We start from the raw sequence: 15,119 nt of genomic DNA on the forward strand, positions 1-15,119 counted from the left end.
AATATGATAATAAGCAAAGAGCTGGATTCATTTCGGCCTTGAGCCACATGTGGCTCGTGAGCCGCTTGTTCGCAACCTCTGCATGATTACACCATCATTTTGGAAAAATCTATCAAAACGGATTCACCATTTTTTTTAGAGGCCTACATATATCCTTCAGATATATATTGCCACATTGTACTCTAACCCAAAATTAAATAGAGCTCATCTGTACTTAAAATCTCACTGTAGGTGAGAAAATAGAAAATGCTCTGGTTCGATTTGATAGTACGTAAAAACAAAACAATTTGATGGTGATTGTACTAATGAAGCACAGCAAGGCTTTGGTGACCTTATTCTCCAAATCAACACTAGCGGAAAGAGAAAACTGACATTACAGTTCATTGTAAATGAAGGTGTTCCAATATGAAATAATACAGTCTACCTGACTTTTTTATCTTATAAAATCAACTGCACTCTAAGTTCACTTTTAATCATCTATTGTTGACAATTTGTTACATCAATGTGCTAATGAGAGCAAATAGAATATGAAGGGAAAATATTTTCCCTTGAATTGGTTATACTGTATCTTGCAATGTTTTTTTTAAACATGATATTGTTATTTAAATACATTAAAAATAGACGTTATAAATAAACAAATCACTGTGTGAAGTAATTCTAAATAATATGATTTTCAAACCTTAAAAAATTATTTAAAAAATATATATAAATGATTTGAGGTCACGGACTGTCATCGCCCTCCCTTCCATCACGTGACTGTCGTCAATAACAGCACGAATAACACAAGTTAAATCTCGTACAAATTATGAAATAACAACACGAATAACACTGGCTAAATGTCGTACAAATTATGAGATTTTTTGAGACAACACATAATGTTCATTGTCATCTGGCCTGGTTGAAATTGCGCAGATATACAGTATTTCACCATGTCCGGGTTGAGACTGGGACTAGGAAGCTAACTAGCTAGCTAGCTAGCTAACCCCAGCGACGTCTGGAATGACAGTTTTGGTTATCTGTCTCTGATGACATTACTCGTTGTTTGTCGGGGTTGTAATGTTTGTGTATTTAAAACCGGAGGCTTATCATTTTCTAAAGCATCTCGTTGCTTCCAACGCTGACCAATGATGTCTCGTACTTCTAGTGGTCAGTCTTCGCTTGTCATTAGCCTGGCAACACTCCTCCGAAATAATGGTGAGTTTTTAATCCCCATCGATTCCAATTCCACTGCTAAAGAGCCCTTATTTTTGTTCCCACTCAATAGAAATTGACGAACAGTTGCATTCAAATGAATGATAATAGCGTAAGAAATATCGATTTCACTAGATCACTTGAAAACCTGTACAGAAATACATATTTAAAAGATACTATACTATACGCTACTGTTCTATTTTTCCAACGCTATACTTTTAAACCCTCTACATTTACAAAATCATTTCCAAATTATGACTCCACTATATATAGGCGGCCCGGTGAAGCGAGTGGTTAGCGCGTTGGTCTCACAGCACTGTGGTTCTGGGTTCAAATCCAGATTGGTCCACCTGTGTGGAGTTTGTATGTTCTCCCTGGGCCTATGTGGGTTTTCTCCAGGTACTCTGGTTTTCTCCCACATTCCAAAGACATGCATGGTAGGCTGATTGGACTCTCTAAATTGCCCCTAGCTATGAGTGTGAGCATGAATGGTTGTTTGTCTCCTTGTGCCCTGCGATTGGCTGGCCACCGATTCAGGCTGTCCCCCGCCTCTGGCCCGGAGTCATCTGAGATAGGCTCCAACACACCCCGCGACCCTAATGAGGATAAAGCGGTTCAAAAAATGAGATGAGGGGAGACTATATTCCGATTGATGCATTATGTATTATTGGCAGCTGAATTGAACCCTCCTCCCCCTTGTTTAGGCGAGTCAGTGCTCGGAGGAAGCAGCACACTGACCCTGTCTGCGACAAGCTTGCAGCAGCTGAACCGATTGTTTGAGCAGCACTTGTTATCCAGGAGTCAACAACATGGCTTCTTGGCCCTACCGTCCCATCCTGCTGACACTGCATCCTTGCTGCAGCTGCAATTCCTCTTTGACGTCCTACAAAAGACAATTTCTCTTAAGGTAAAGTACAAACCAGATTCTAAAGTAGTTGGGATCCTATGAAAAATGAATTTAAAAAATGGAATGCTATGATGTGGCAGTGCCAAATTTCTTATCCTCACAAAGGTGATTAAGGTGCTGGACCCAATCCCAGCCAACTCTGAGCAGTGGTAGGGACACGCTGAATTGGTATCCAGCCAATCGCAGGGCACACTGAGACGAATAACCATTCACACTCACACTCATATCTACGGGCAATTTGGAATTTTCAACAAGCCTACAATGCATGTTTTTGGATGTGGGAGGAAAGCGAAGGAAACCTACGCAGTCCTGGAGAGAGCATGCAAACTCCACACGGGATGGTCGGAACCTACCGGGGATTGAACCCTCGATCTCAGGACTGTAAGGTGTACATGCTAACCAACACCAAATTAGAACGTAGGTAACAGATGAAAAGTATAAAATGAGAAAATTTATAATTTTAAGGGAACAATATGTTGATTTAATAGCGTCAACAAATCTCACAGTTGGGAAAAGGAACAATAGGGGCAATGAAAAGTCAATTCCAAATATAAAAAAACCTGAAAGACAAGTTACCCCTAATTATGTCCACTGGCAACATGATTGGGAATATAAAGAGCTTCTCAGATTGTCTCCCAGAAGACAAGATAGGTAAGGATCACTAATTCCCAGAATGTAAACACAGAAAGATAACAGAAAGTTTTCTTGTGAAAGATTGTGGAAGGTTTGAAGTTATCATCACCTACAGAGCATAACATCATCCAAAGAATTTCAGAATCTGGAACAATGTCTGTTTGCACCTAAGTGTCAAGGCACACAAAAAAAAAAAAAAAAAAACGTAGTGCTAGATGTGGGTGATCGTCAAACGCTTAAAGGGCATCACAAACAGAAATGCTACTGCACAGGAAGCAAGACTTCCAGAAACCATTATTGGTGAACAAAATCCATCGTGCCATTCTCCTTTAGCATCTAATACTGCTTGAGAGTTATGCCACATTCTGAAATAAGTGCCCCAGATTTGATCCGAACCTATATCGTATAACGTTTGATGCACTGAGTATATAGTATGTATATATAAAAGTGGACGAGATGGAATCTGAAGTTTTCTGTTTGCATGCTACTCGCCCCATTCAGACGGTCACGAAAGTCTCTCACTTGAGCTGGATGAAGGTGAACAAATTGGAATAAGGTCACTTTAGCCTGTGGTTTAAACGCAGCCTTTGAGGCCTGTATTTGATAATAATGAAACCACATTCCAATCTGTAAACCTGAGAAACCTGTCTCCTCCATCTCAGACGTTTTAAGAAGAGGGGGTGCCTCACAGTGGTGAAAATAGCCTTTGAGCTGCTGACACAACGGAAAAAAAATACCCTTAAAATTATCATTTTTTTTCTCAGTTCCAATTGCCCTTTTGTCATCTATTTTACTCTGGATAAGAATTCAGAAATTTGTCTCTTACACATCATTCCATATAGTTTTTAATTTGCAATTTGTATAATGTTCCATCTTCCTTGGAATCCAATTTGTAATTTGAAGCTGGCAGCTCATGATGTTTTTATTATTATTAATGCAAATGCGGGTGTGTTACACAGCTCATCAATGCATCAAGCACAAGCCCGACGTCTGCAATCAAGATATTCCCTTTTAAATCTTTAAAGTGTTTGGAGGTACTATTTCCCATAATATATTTCTCACTCATATCTTTCTGTACACTTTTTATTTCTTTCTTTTATATATATTTTTCTCGTGGCAGCTAAAGAATATCCCACCACACTGTCTTGAGGGGCTCAGAGGAGTTTATTCCCAGTTGGAGGTCTTCATCTGCTCAAAGAGCCTCAGCTCCCTGGAGGTGCACTGAATGTGATTGTCATTGCGGCTGATAATTTGAGCCCATGTGATAGCCTGTGTGTGACATCTTTATGCAGGAGCTGCTCTCCTTGTGCGGCGGTGATCTCAGCTCTGCACTGCCGTGGCTAGAGCTGCACACCCTCAACTTCAGCTACAACTTCATCATGTGCCTTGACCAGTCTTTGGTGAGAAAATCCTAAGGGGAAATGTAACCTTTTATCTTAGTTTTGGATTGACAGAAGCCTAAATGATCTTTCCTGATTTAGAGTCTTTTGAATATCCTCAAATCTTTGGATTTAAGCCACAACAAGATACAGGAGTGTGCAGAATTTCTAATGGTGAGATATTTTTTTTGTTTCTTCTCTTCTTGCTGTTAAGATGCAGTTAGAGAGCTTTTTAAAAAAGTAATTTTCCCTTTCCTTACAGCCTTTGAGTGAATTGGAACATTTGAATCTGGGCTATAATTGCCTACAGAGGGCGCCAACACTTAACCTGAGCGCCAGGGTGAAACTGCTCACGCTGATTCTGAGAAACAATGAATTGGAGACGATAAATGGTGCACAGTACAATTACTACCTAAACTCACATTTACATGCTTGTGCACTTTAGCTGTGTTTCTCTTTACCACTTTTTTGCCTCAACAGGTGTTGAGCAGTTGTCATCACTCCGCCATTTGGACTTGGCCTACAATCTTCTACTGGAGCATTCTCAACTGGCTCCTCTCTCCATGCTTCATGGCCTTAGCATAGTAAGGATGATGCACGCATCAGGCATACATGGAGAAGAAAGTGATTTACACAAACCTATGTCATTTCATGAAGTTGAACCTGGAGGGCAACCCGCTGTACTTCCAGAAGACGCACCGCAGATGCACTGTCCGACACCTGTCGCCAAAAGCTGTGGGACAAAGAGTGGGTGAAAAAAATATTTGTGACATAACTGAAAGCTTTTCAATCCCATATGCATGTATTGGTTTCTAACAGCTTAAACTCGATGGCGCCCGGCTCTCCTCCTCTGAGTTATCTGTAAGTTTTCGTCAGTGTGTAAAATGTTTTTGAAGATCCACAACAGCAAAATCTAAATGAGAAGATGATTCCTTTTCCAGGCTCTTCCAAGAGCTGGACAAATGACTGTCCAGGTCCAGTTGTCTCCTCCGGCAGTGTTAGAACAAAGTCTTGCAGATTTGTCAAGTGGAGCTGGAGATCTCAGCGACAGTCTGTCAGTGGGGGAGGTGATAGCTTCACGTATTCATAAGAAGAAGTCCAGGGTAAGATGGAGGGTTTTCATCCAGTGGTGGAGTTCGACGCTGCCATATGCTGTACACATGAACTGAATATGCTTTGCAGACAAAGGTGAAAGTGCGGCGAGCGAGTATCTCTGAGCCCAGTGATACAGACTACCAGGCAGTGCCCTCATCACAGGGTGGGTTATTAATACCTGTTTGACAGCTATTTTGTACTTCTTCTACTCGATCAAACTACAGTCTATTAAAGTCCTACTGTCACAGATTTTTACACACCGATTAATGATAGAATTCTGTCAGAGTAATAAAAAATAAGGGATCAAGACTCACACAGATCCATAAATATTAAAATTGTACCAAAAACATATGTAACATTGGATGCTAACCATCTAACACCAGTATAAAAATAGAGGCTTATATCGGCAGTGGTTGTGATGTTCCACTTTCCTACTCAACAATTATTAACCATTTTGCAATAAAACCATTTAATTTCTTGGGGGTATTGGAGGTGGTGTGTGGGGCAACTAAAACGCTGGCCACCGCTGTACTAAAACTGTTTGTGGAGGGCCTGCCGCTGGTTATGTGATCCGGTTGTGGTACTGTAGTATTCTCGTCAATAGCGAAATACTTTTAAAACAGTTTTTTGTCCCTTTTTTGGTTTATATGATAAAGAAAAGGACTATCCTTTGTGACTCAGAAAAGTAAAATGATCAAATTTCAAAATTCTGTACAGTATCCTCCCATGTGATAGAGGCACTAAAAAGTAGGGAGTTGGATATTTTTTGGGAATTGTTGACTGCAATGAGTGTCAGCATTTTTTTTTTCTTTAGACATTGTCCTTCCACACCAAGAGGAAATTGAGCGAATGTCAAGTTTCAGAGATCAGTTAGGTGAAGACTGGCTGCGGTACCAGCACCATCTAGACACTGAAGCAGCACAGCCACCTGTCGTTATTGATCAAGGCCAGGAAACCTTCTCCAACAGCCTTGACACCTCCCTGAGCCTTTTGCCAGAGGTTCTTCCGCATCCACTTTTGTCATCTGAGCCAAAGGTGCAGACCCCTGAGGCCGAGACAGAGCAAGATACAGACTCCACATTGCAGTGGCCCAGTCAGACCTCTCAGCCCACTGAGTCCACTCTTGAAGAGACTGCTGTAGATGACCAGGTGGACGCACAGGTCCCTTCATCCCAACTGAATTTGGGCTCTCACAACTCGGCGAGAAAGGACAGTGGTGATTTCAAGGAGGGAGAAGATGAAAAAGACCTGGGAGGTAGTTATAACAAAACAACACACTAGAAACATGCTTTATGTTGTGATCAAACGCCATTCTTTACTCTTTCCGAGTGCAGTGGACCAGTGTCTTCCGCTTCTGGTGGGGGTGTTATCTGACAAGGAAGAGGAAGATGAAAAGAGTTGGAAAGAGGGCAGCAAGGAGGTGTTTCTACGTGTCAAACAGGGCCATTTGCTTGAGGTGGACGTGCAATCAGGCCAAGAGAGATGTCGCCTCGGGCTAGACTGTCTGACCAGGGTGGATGCCACACAAGCACCTTGGACTCACAAGGTTAAATTATAGTACAAAGTACACATGATGTGATTCTGCATTTGTGTTACATTACTTAACTAGAAAATAATGATTTGCCTCAGGAGAATGAAGCAATGTTTCCAGCTGTGGAAATCCATTTTGACTATATCATGAAGGAAAAGAAGCGGAGATGCTATGTCCTTTTGGATGACGATCCACAACAGGCACTTAAGGTTAATACATGCATGCAACTGTAATTGGATTTGTTACGGGCATTTTAAGATATGGCCTCACCCAAAATATGTTTGATTTGTGTTATCATCACTTTTTGGACTAGGATCTTGTTGATGTGCTGTCAGCTGTGGTGGAGGCCAAACGCCATTGTGACACTGGGCTCTTTCCAGTCAGTGTTTATCTGCAGTGCCTTCGTTGTGGATCGGAGTTCATGCAGGCTGGAGTTCGACACAAGAGTACAAGACCTATGAAGCTGCCGGAGCGGCAAGATGAGCAGGATGGCAAAGAGATGATGGAATGTGACGAGGGGGACAAAGGTGAGTGAGATGAAAGGGCAAAGGAGCAAGCTAGATCACGTAAAGTCAGGGATTCGGCTCTTGAAAACATCCTTTAGATCTTTCAAAATGAATACCTTGTTCCTCCTGTGTAGTTCCAGTAAAAGATGGAAATCAAGGCATGTTTGTTCAAGACACTGTTGTGCTACCTTTGAGGGTATATTTTTCCTTTAACAAGGACATGCATGATCCCAACTACCAGTTATCTCCTCAACCTCAATCTTCTTGTTTTGATGATGGCTTTTGTTTATAACAAACAGAAGTCGGATAACATTCTCCAGGCACCCACCTTCCTGGGATTTGACCAAGGCTGACGTAAAAGACCTGCACTGGCACGCAGACTTCAATTTGTTCATAGGATGTTTTGAAATTGCTCAGCACCAGCCGGGACTAGTTCTCTTAAAAACACAGTATATGCCTGAAGTCATTTGAATGGTTGTTTGTCCTTATGTACCTTGCGTGGGTCATAGTTTAGGGTGTAACGCATATCTTGCCCAATGTCAACTGGGTTTGGCTCTTTTTTTAAATCCATGGACAATGGTGGGTGGGTAAAATAATCTTGTTTCCAGGCAATATATTTTATATTAAAAACAACTCAAGACTGCACGTCACACAGTGAATACACGATTATTCCGTTTTACTGCTTCCAAAACCAACATAATTGCTTTCAAGACTTTCTGTAAAGAATTGACTTCTTCTCTTTGCGCTCTTTTGGATTCTCACCAGTTATTGTGGCTTCCTACCACAGTCAAAGTCATGTAAATTGGGTTGACTAGTTTGACCACTACATGTGTTTGTAGGAATGGGTCCCTATTTGTGTCAGTCCCTGTCGTAGTACTACTGAGTAGTATAAGCAATGGTTGGTTTAAAATTCCCACGCACCCGATCATATCTGTACATTTTCTTGCAGAAAGCTGTGATAACTGTCCAGAATGTGGAAGTGACCACTTGATCCAGCTACAAGGCCAGTCATTTCCTCTCAGCAGTACACCAATTCAATACCCAACAAAGAGAGGCAGTGAACACAAAAAGGTTTGCTTCATCAGTGGAAAATTGTGTCTTTTGTAATACACAAAAATTGCTAAAGTACCATCATTGACTGCAATACCACACTCTCCACCAGATGATCCCTGCTATTGGCAGTAGTCCGGACGAAGCTGCCACTACTCTACCCACTGAAGACATCAACACATCGGACATCTCGTTATATATTGGCGGGACAAACTCATTCTCCCTGTCTTACAATGCGGACAGTCAAAGCAAAGACGATCTGGCTGGCAGCTATAGCTACACTTCCACACCACCCATTATCCAGCCTTTTGGAAGCACAAACTCAACTGGTGTGTTCTTGCTTTTTTGAAGAGGGCATTCATTGTAGTTTACTGCGTGCTACAAAAGTCTTAAGGCACATTTAAAAAGGGATGTTTTAGCATATAGAACCGACAAGTATAGTGTACCACAAAATCACTTAAACTGGCCTCCTCACGGCTTGTACGTTTTTGTTCTTTAAGAAATGGCTGATTGGCGATTCGCTTAGGTCAGTATTTCTGTGTGTGGATTTGTGATGAGACAGAAGCTTCAATCATCAAATCTATTAAGATTTCTCTAACTTGACCTCCCCCTTCCAAGGTAACTTGGACTTGCTGACTGAGTCCTTTGAGGCAGTGGACCATCGGCTGAAGCTTTTCTTGGATGTTGATGTCTTTGAAGAAGAAGAGGAGCTCAGTTGTTTCCTACAGGTGTGCAATCTGTTTGTATTAGTGACATTTCTATTTTGGGATGTCCCCATCAAAAATCAGATCGGAATTTGTCGGAAATTCGAATCCTTTTCAGGGGATCAGAATCAAGTAAAAAAGAGAGGGTTTTTTAATGTATTGCACTACATTTTTAGGTATTTACTCATTAGCTGGCATTGATGGCGAGAGACATTCAGTTCATTTTGACTGCAGGCAACTCTGAGTCAGATCCAAAAATATGTGATCGGGACATCGCTATTTCTATTATATGATTACATGTCCATTTTGCTCTCAGACATCTCTTGTCAAATTTGGGGAGGCACAAGAGTTTCCATCTTTGGTGGTGATATCTGACAAAAGAATCTACATCCTAGATGTGACAACTGGGGCGAGGTGAGTGTCTTAGGATCATTCCATTTTTAAGTTATAGCAAGAAAAGGTGTTGTACTTTTAAATGTGCTGTTAAAAGCCAGTATCAAAGTATTTCATATCTTAAATTCGAATCTCTTAACTATGTTTTAGGGGAATTTTTGCCAGTGCTAACCACCACCTCTGTGTCCCTCCACTCAGGAAAGGGCAACTCTCTGATTGGCTCCACAAGCGTGACTTTTACCCGATATTAGCGCTCAGTTACCTGGAGGTGGGATTTGGCTCTCAGAGCATTCACATGGCATTTGAGGATAGGGCAGCAAGTGGCGTGGCTTACACCCTCCTGGTGCGAGACAGTTTACGCTGCAAACGCTTCTTTGGCCTGCTGACAGGTAAGAAGGAGTTTGGGCCAAACACGAAGAAAACACTTCCTGTTAAACATGTGGAAAAACATATAAAATAAAACTCATTATGTGTGAGAAAGAAACTCAATGACCCTTCCCTGCCACTCGCTAGTTCGGTTCCTTTCAGCCGAAAAGCGTGGTCTTCTCGCCACAGAAACCCACTAAAACTATTCTACTATATTCTACTGTCCCAGTCTGTATCATCTGCTGATGATGACCAGCAGCCAGAAGGAAAATCTCTTGATCAGGCCCCTGGAAAGTCTGACATATAATGGAATGGAATGATTTATAGCCTCTCTGAGTTTGATGGAAAACATCTCGTTTAGATGGGCATACATAAACACCACCTAAGTCTGCACTTAATTACAGACTCAGTTTAACACATTCAGGGGGAAACGACATATATATGGAAATGGATTCTTCTCGTGGGCATGCCTCCCCTTTCATTCAATACAATAGGGTTATTGGCTGAGAAAAAAAGGTTTGTCGTTGCAATATTTAATTTTGGCCAAAATCATTCGAATACAAAATTCCTCCTTCAACTAGTACATGTTTAAATCCCTCTGTTAAGTGTGTGCATTCAAACGCATTTGAAACTGCTATTCTTAAAAGACTGCATAACTGCTAACAGTTTTCTCAGCCATCCCCACTATAATGTTGTAACAATACACCTAAAAGCAGAGACAGACTGTGGCAACAATGGTCTCAAATTGACTTCTGACCTGTTTTTCATGAAGGTTTGGGTGCGTCTTTTTGCAAGCTTGTCATTCAGTGGTTTCATGTTTTGTCTTATGTTGGATGGTATTCACTGAAAATTCCTGCTCAAGTGGAGTTCCTCAGGTCTTCCTTACAGAAAGTGTAATTGTTATATTTGACACTTTGGTTTCATGTCATCTCTCCCTAGGAATTGTACGTGAGATGGCACACCGGTCTGACAGCAAACTGAGGTCAATCTCAACCACCAGACTTAATCCTCAACACCATCTCTGGTACTAACTTCAACATATGCAGTGAGACAAGTGTTGTGCACGTTTTTATTGGATTCACATCTCTCAATTAAGTCATATTATTTTGTAAAGACTTTATCATATAGTACGTCGCTCTTAAATTAGCTGGTAAACTGCACCTTAATTTGGACCATGTGTTATTTAGCAAGACCAGCACTGTCTTTGGGAAGTTTCTTGGTATCCACCTTTTATTTCTATATTTTCTGCAGTCATTAGCAGACCTCTCCTCTGGAATAGAACAAGACCCTTAACATGAATTCATGACATTACTGAATGTTGTATTGTGTTTTTCTGGGATCGTTTGAAATAGTTTTATTTCAAGCTTCCCCAGCTAAACATAATCTATTGTAGTTCAGCTTTTTCAAATGATCTTTTTTATGGGTTTTACAATGAACTTAGTTACAGTTTCCAGTACAAAAACGGATCACTAAAGTCACCGATGCAAATTTCAGCCTCATACAGTCTTCCCTCGATTATCGCGACTTCACTTATGGCAAATTCACTTCTTCGCGATTTTTTTCTGCTATTTATTATTATTTTTATTTTTTTTAAATTCATAAAATGTGAAAATCCACGCTGAAACTCAAGTGGAAGCCACTCCTCTGTCTTCCGCTTGCTACAAGGACTTAGCACTGAAGAAAAAAAAAAGCTAGTTATAATAGGGGGACCATCCTTCGCTATTTTTCAATTATCGCGGGCATGTCTGGCCTACATTAACCGCAATATTCGAGGGATTACTGTATTGGATGCCATTAGAGCAATAAAACACCTTTCCAGAAGCTGCTGTCAATTTTTTTTCTTTTTTTGCATACCTAAATAGAACACACTTGTATGATGTTTTTTTTTCGTGTTCGGTTTATGTTGTGTTCTTTTCCTCTGACAGGCCTCTTGTGTGCGAAGAGATCCAGACAGACATGGAGGATGGCCAACTCCAGTTTTGCTATGTTCTGGCCTTTTTCCTGCAAGGTTAGCTACCTGTATCACTTCAGTCATCATTACAAATGCAACATGATGTTTATAAGTCTCTGTTAGGTGCCATCTACAGGTTGATGCGTTTGAGATCACAGGTGAAGTTAGAGGCATTCCCGTGTCCTGGAAATATGGGGTGCCGCCCAGTCTAAAACTTTCCTCAGGGGATTGTGCCCACACATGCACATATCACAGGAATTTGGTATACTGCTGTTTCAGCATGTACAGATCTGTCCTGTTAGGCTGATGCTCAACCTTTCACTCAATTAGGACTAGCTATGTTCATTTGCTACATAGCCCCATACATAATAAGAAATACCGTATTTTCCGGACTATAAGCCACACCTGGGTATTAGTTGCACCAGCCAAAAAAATGCATAATTAAGAAGGAAAAGACATATATTAGTTGCACTGGAGTATAAGTCACATTTTCGGGGTAAATTTATTTGATAAAATCCAACACCAAAAACATACATGTCATCTTGAAAGGCAATTTAAAATTAAAATACAATCGAGAACAACTGAATAAGTGTACGGTATACTAGCGTTACATGACTGACATGCCTGGTAATGTCAGTAGCGACGTAACATTAAGAGTTATTCAGATAACTCTAGCATAAAGAACATGCTAACAAGTTTACCAAAGTATCGGTTTCACTCCAAATCACTAAATCCAATGAAATTTTCATTCTCGGTGTCACTTTTAAATAACTCGGCATCAACAGGAGGTGACGCAGCATCTGGTGCCGGACCGGAAGTGGGGAATTTGCCAAACTAAAAGAAGCTCTTATAAACTCTATGGGAGCTTCTTTTAGTTTCGTGGATCCACCGCTTCAGGTCCTGTGTTGGATGTTGCGATGTGCTTGGACCGTCCAAGTGAATTTGAATGTTGTTTCTTGTTGATGCTGATTCACATAACTCAAGGATACTGCAGTAGGATTTTTGTAGCCAGTCATACGGATTTATGTAGTCTTTGGTTGACAGGTATGTAATAATAATGTAATAATGTGTTAATAATTTCACACATAAGTCGCACCAGTGGAAAAGTCGCACCAAACTATGAAAAAAACTACGACTCCGAAAAATACGGTACATGAAATATCGGCTTAAACACAGTTGAGCCTTGTATAACCAATATTGATTTGTTACCATAAAACAACTACTGAAAAGTTGGATAATTCATTAAACTTCAATTTTAAAAACAAAACGGGCAAGAACAATATCATTAAATTTTCTATTAGTTTAGGCATAAGCAGTAGATATTCTGAAAAGGCAAGCATCACAAGATAACAACAAGACCTTGAGGACTACAACTATTGTAGTCTATAATATCGTTCCTGTCCAAGGTATTTTAACCCAGGAATTAACATTTTTGGCATTCCTAAATATTTTATGACTGTTTTACTAATACTATGACCCTAATTATGGTATGTTTTTTTTCACACAAGCATTTTGAACACCATTATTATGTTTAAATTGTGGTAGAAACTTTAAGAAAAATGCCCACCATGACATGTCTGGGCTTTTGACTTTCACCGTCTGACTGTTGAAATGAAAATGAATGGAGAAAAAAAATGCTGTAAAATTAATTTTGTTTCTCTATCCCAGAAAACGTGTGGGTTCCAATGACTGTGCTGGCAACCCGAGAGACCCTTAACCTGCTGAGCGAGGATCATCAGTGGGGGAAGGGAGCAAATAACCCAACAACACTCAATGACAACCCGGAGTCGAGCAGCGGTAGCTTCTCTCTTCTCGAAACACTGCCCATTAGCTGCGTAAGCTCAGTCCACCTATGGCCCAATGAGCAATGCCAGATGGATATGAAGCTGTACGACGAGGTGAGCCACACTCATTTTTACATTTTCTAACTGCAAGCGTGTTGATAAACGGCTCTCAATTTCATCTTAAAGACGGAGAAGGAGGAGAAGACCTGGCAAGTACGCTCAGAAAGTTCAGAACTACTACAGGACCTGCTGGCATGGGTCCGAACACAGTGGGAGGCCATGTTTGGCGTCAGGCTACACACAACTGTGCACGGCAAAGAAACATAACAAATGATGAGAAATGTGATTGTTTTCTCTCATATGCCTCCAATGCGTCAGATAGGCCGAAGTCCATCTGCTGGTTGTATTGTTGAGTTCACTGAAATTTGTCCTTTGGTAAAATTATGCTGGGGTGGAAAATTGTAAAGGTTTTTTTTTCTTCTTTTTTCTCGATTGAGTCGTGAAATTCGCAGCATGAACGTGTCCTCACGAACATGCAAAGCTGTCATCAAGCATACAGTATGTGGGAATTCTTCCCCACAACGGGTAATTTGAGTCCCAGCACCCTGCAGCTTTGAGTGAAGTAATAATTTATAGCTTTGCCCTTGCCTTTTTATTTTTTCTAAGAGAGCAAACATATTTGTTAACAATGTGTATACTAAAGGAGTTGCAACAATTGCTCATCATTGGTTTTATTGATTACAGTAGACCGCTGCTATTGACACCCCCTAATATAATTTAAATACAGACATACTGAACACTATATACTGTTTTTTTACTTAAACAAAATATATTGTATTATTTTCACACTAAAGCCTGATGGCCCACAACACTTTTTGGGGTTCATGCCTTAAACCAGGGGTGGCCAAGTCCGGTCCTTGAGAGCCCCTATCCAGTCTGTTTTCCATATCTCTTTCCTCTACCACACCTGAATCAAATGATCAACTCATCAGCAAGCTGTTCAGAAGCTTCATACCGATCCCGATTATTTGATTCAGGTGTTGGTGGAGGGAGACATGGAAAACAGACTGGATAGGGGCTCTCGAGGACCGGACTTGGCCACACCTGCCTTAAACATTTCAACAGCCCAGAAACATAACTAGAACAACCAAATAGCACGCATACCGTCTACTGATTAAATCGGAACCTTTTGGCAACAATAAGTCCAGAAATAAGCCAAAAATATCAAAAATGTTCCCCAAAGATTAAGGCATATTACGTCCCTAGAATATACGGTACCTATTAAATTTCATTCTCATCCGTCCATGATTACACAAGAGTAGCAATTTCAATTCTGCAATATTGTAGGAAATCAGCCCTGCTGAAAAAAAAATCAGCTTCTGAGGATCAATGCCTTGAATTTCTCATCTTATTTTCTGAACTACTTTAGCCTCACAAAGGTCATGGGGGGTGCTGGAGACTATCCCAGCTGACTTCAGGCCAGAGGCGGGGGACACCCTGAATTGGTGGCCAGCCAGTTGCAGGGCACAAGGAGGCAAACAACTATTCACACTGACACTCAATGGAATTTAGAGTGTCCAATCAGCCTACCATGCATATCTTTGGAATGTGGGCGGAAACCGGAGTATC

At 40.8% G+C, this 15,119-nt stretch overlaps 1 protein-coding gene across 1 annotated transcript; it reads left to right on the forward strand.

Moving 5' to 3' along the window:
• The first annotated feature begins 751 nt into the window (after positions 1–751).
• Positions 752–14,210, forward strand: stk11ip (serine/threonine kinase 11 interacting protein). Its single transcript, XM_077595074.1, has 25 exons — positions 752–1,194; positions 1,896–2,098; positions 3,691–3,765; positions 3,852–3,947; positions 4,024–4,131; positions 4,213–4,284; positions 4,373–4,502; positions 4,591–4,694; positions 4,768–4,857; positions 4,930–4,971; positions 5,052–5,213; positions 5,293–5,368; positions 6,020–6,460; positions 6,540–6,751; positions 6,835–6,945; positions 7,050–7,263; positions 8,192–8,313; positions 8,405–8,621; positions 8,911–9,020; positions 9,313–9,410; positions 9,588–9,778; positions 10,695–10,779; positions 11,681–11,763; positions 13,375–13,604; positions 13,677–14,210. Exons 1-25 carry the CDS (start codon positions 1,125–1,127, stop codon positions 13,815–13,817), a joined length of 3,483 nt encoding a protein of 1,160 aa, XP_077451200.1. The 5' UTR covers positions 752–1,124; the 3' UTR covers positions 13,818–14,210.
• The last annotated feature ends 909 nt before the right edge of the window (positions 14,211–15,119 follow it).

The sequence above is a fragment of the Stigmatopora argus genome, chromosome 1, assembly GCF_051989625.1.
Source record: "Stigmatopora argus isolate UIUO_Sarg chromosome 1, RoL_Sarg_1.0, whole genome shotgun sequence".
Taxonomy (NCBI): domain Eukaryota; kingdom Metazoa; phylum Chordata; class Actinopteri; order Syngnathiformes; family Syngnathidae; genus Stigmatopora; species Stigmatopora argus.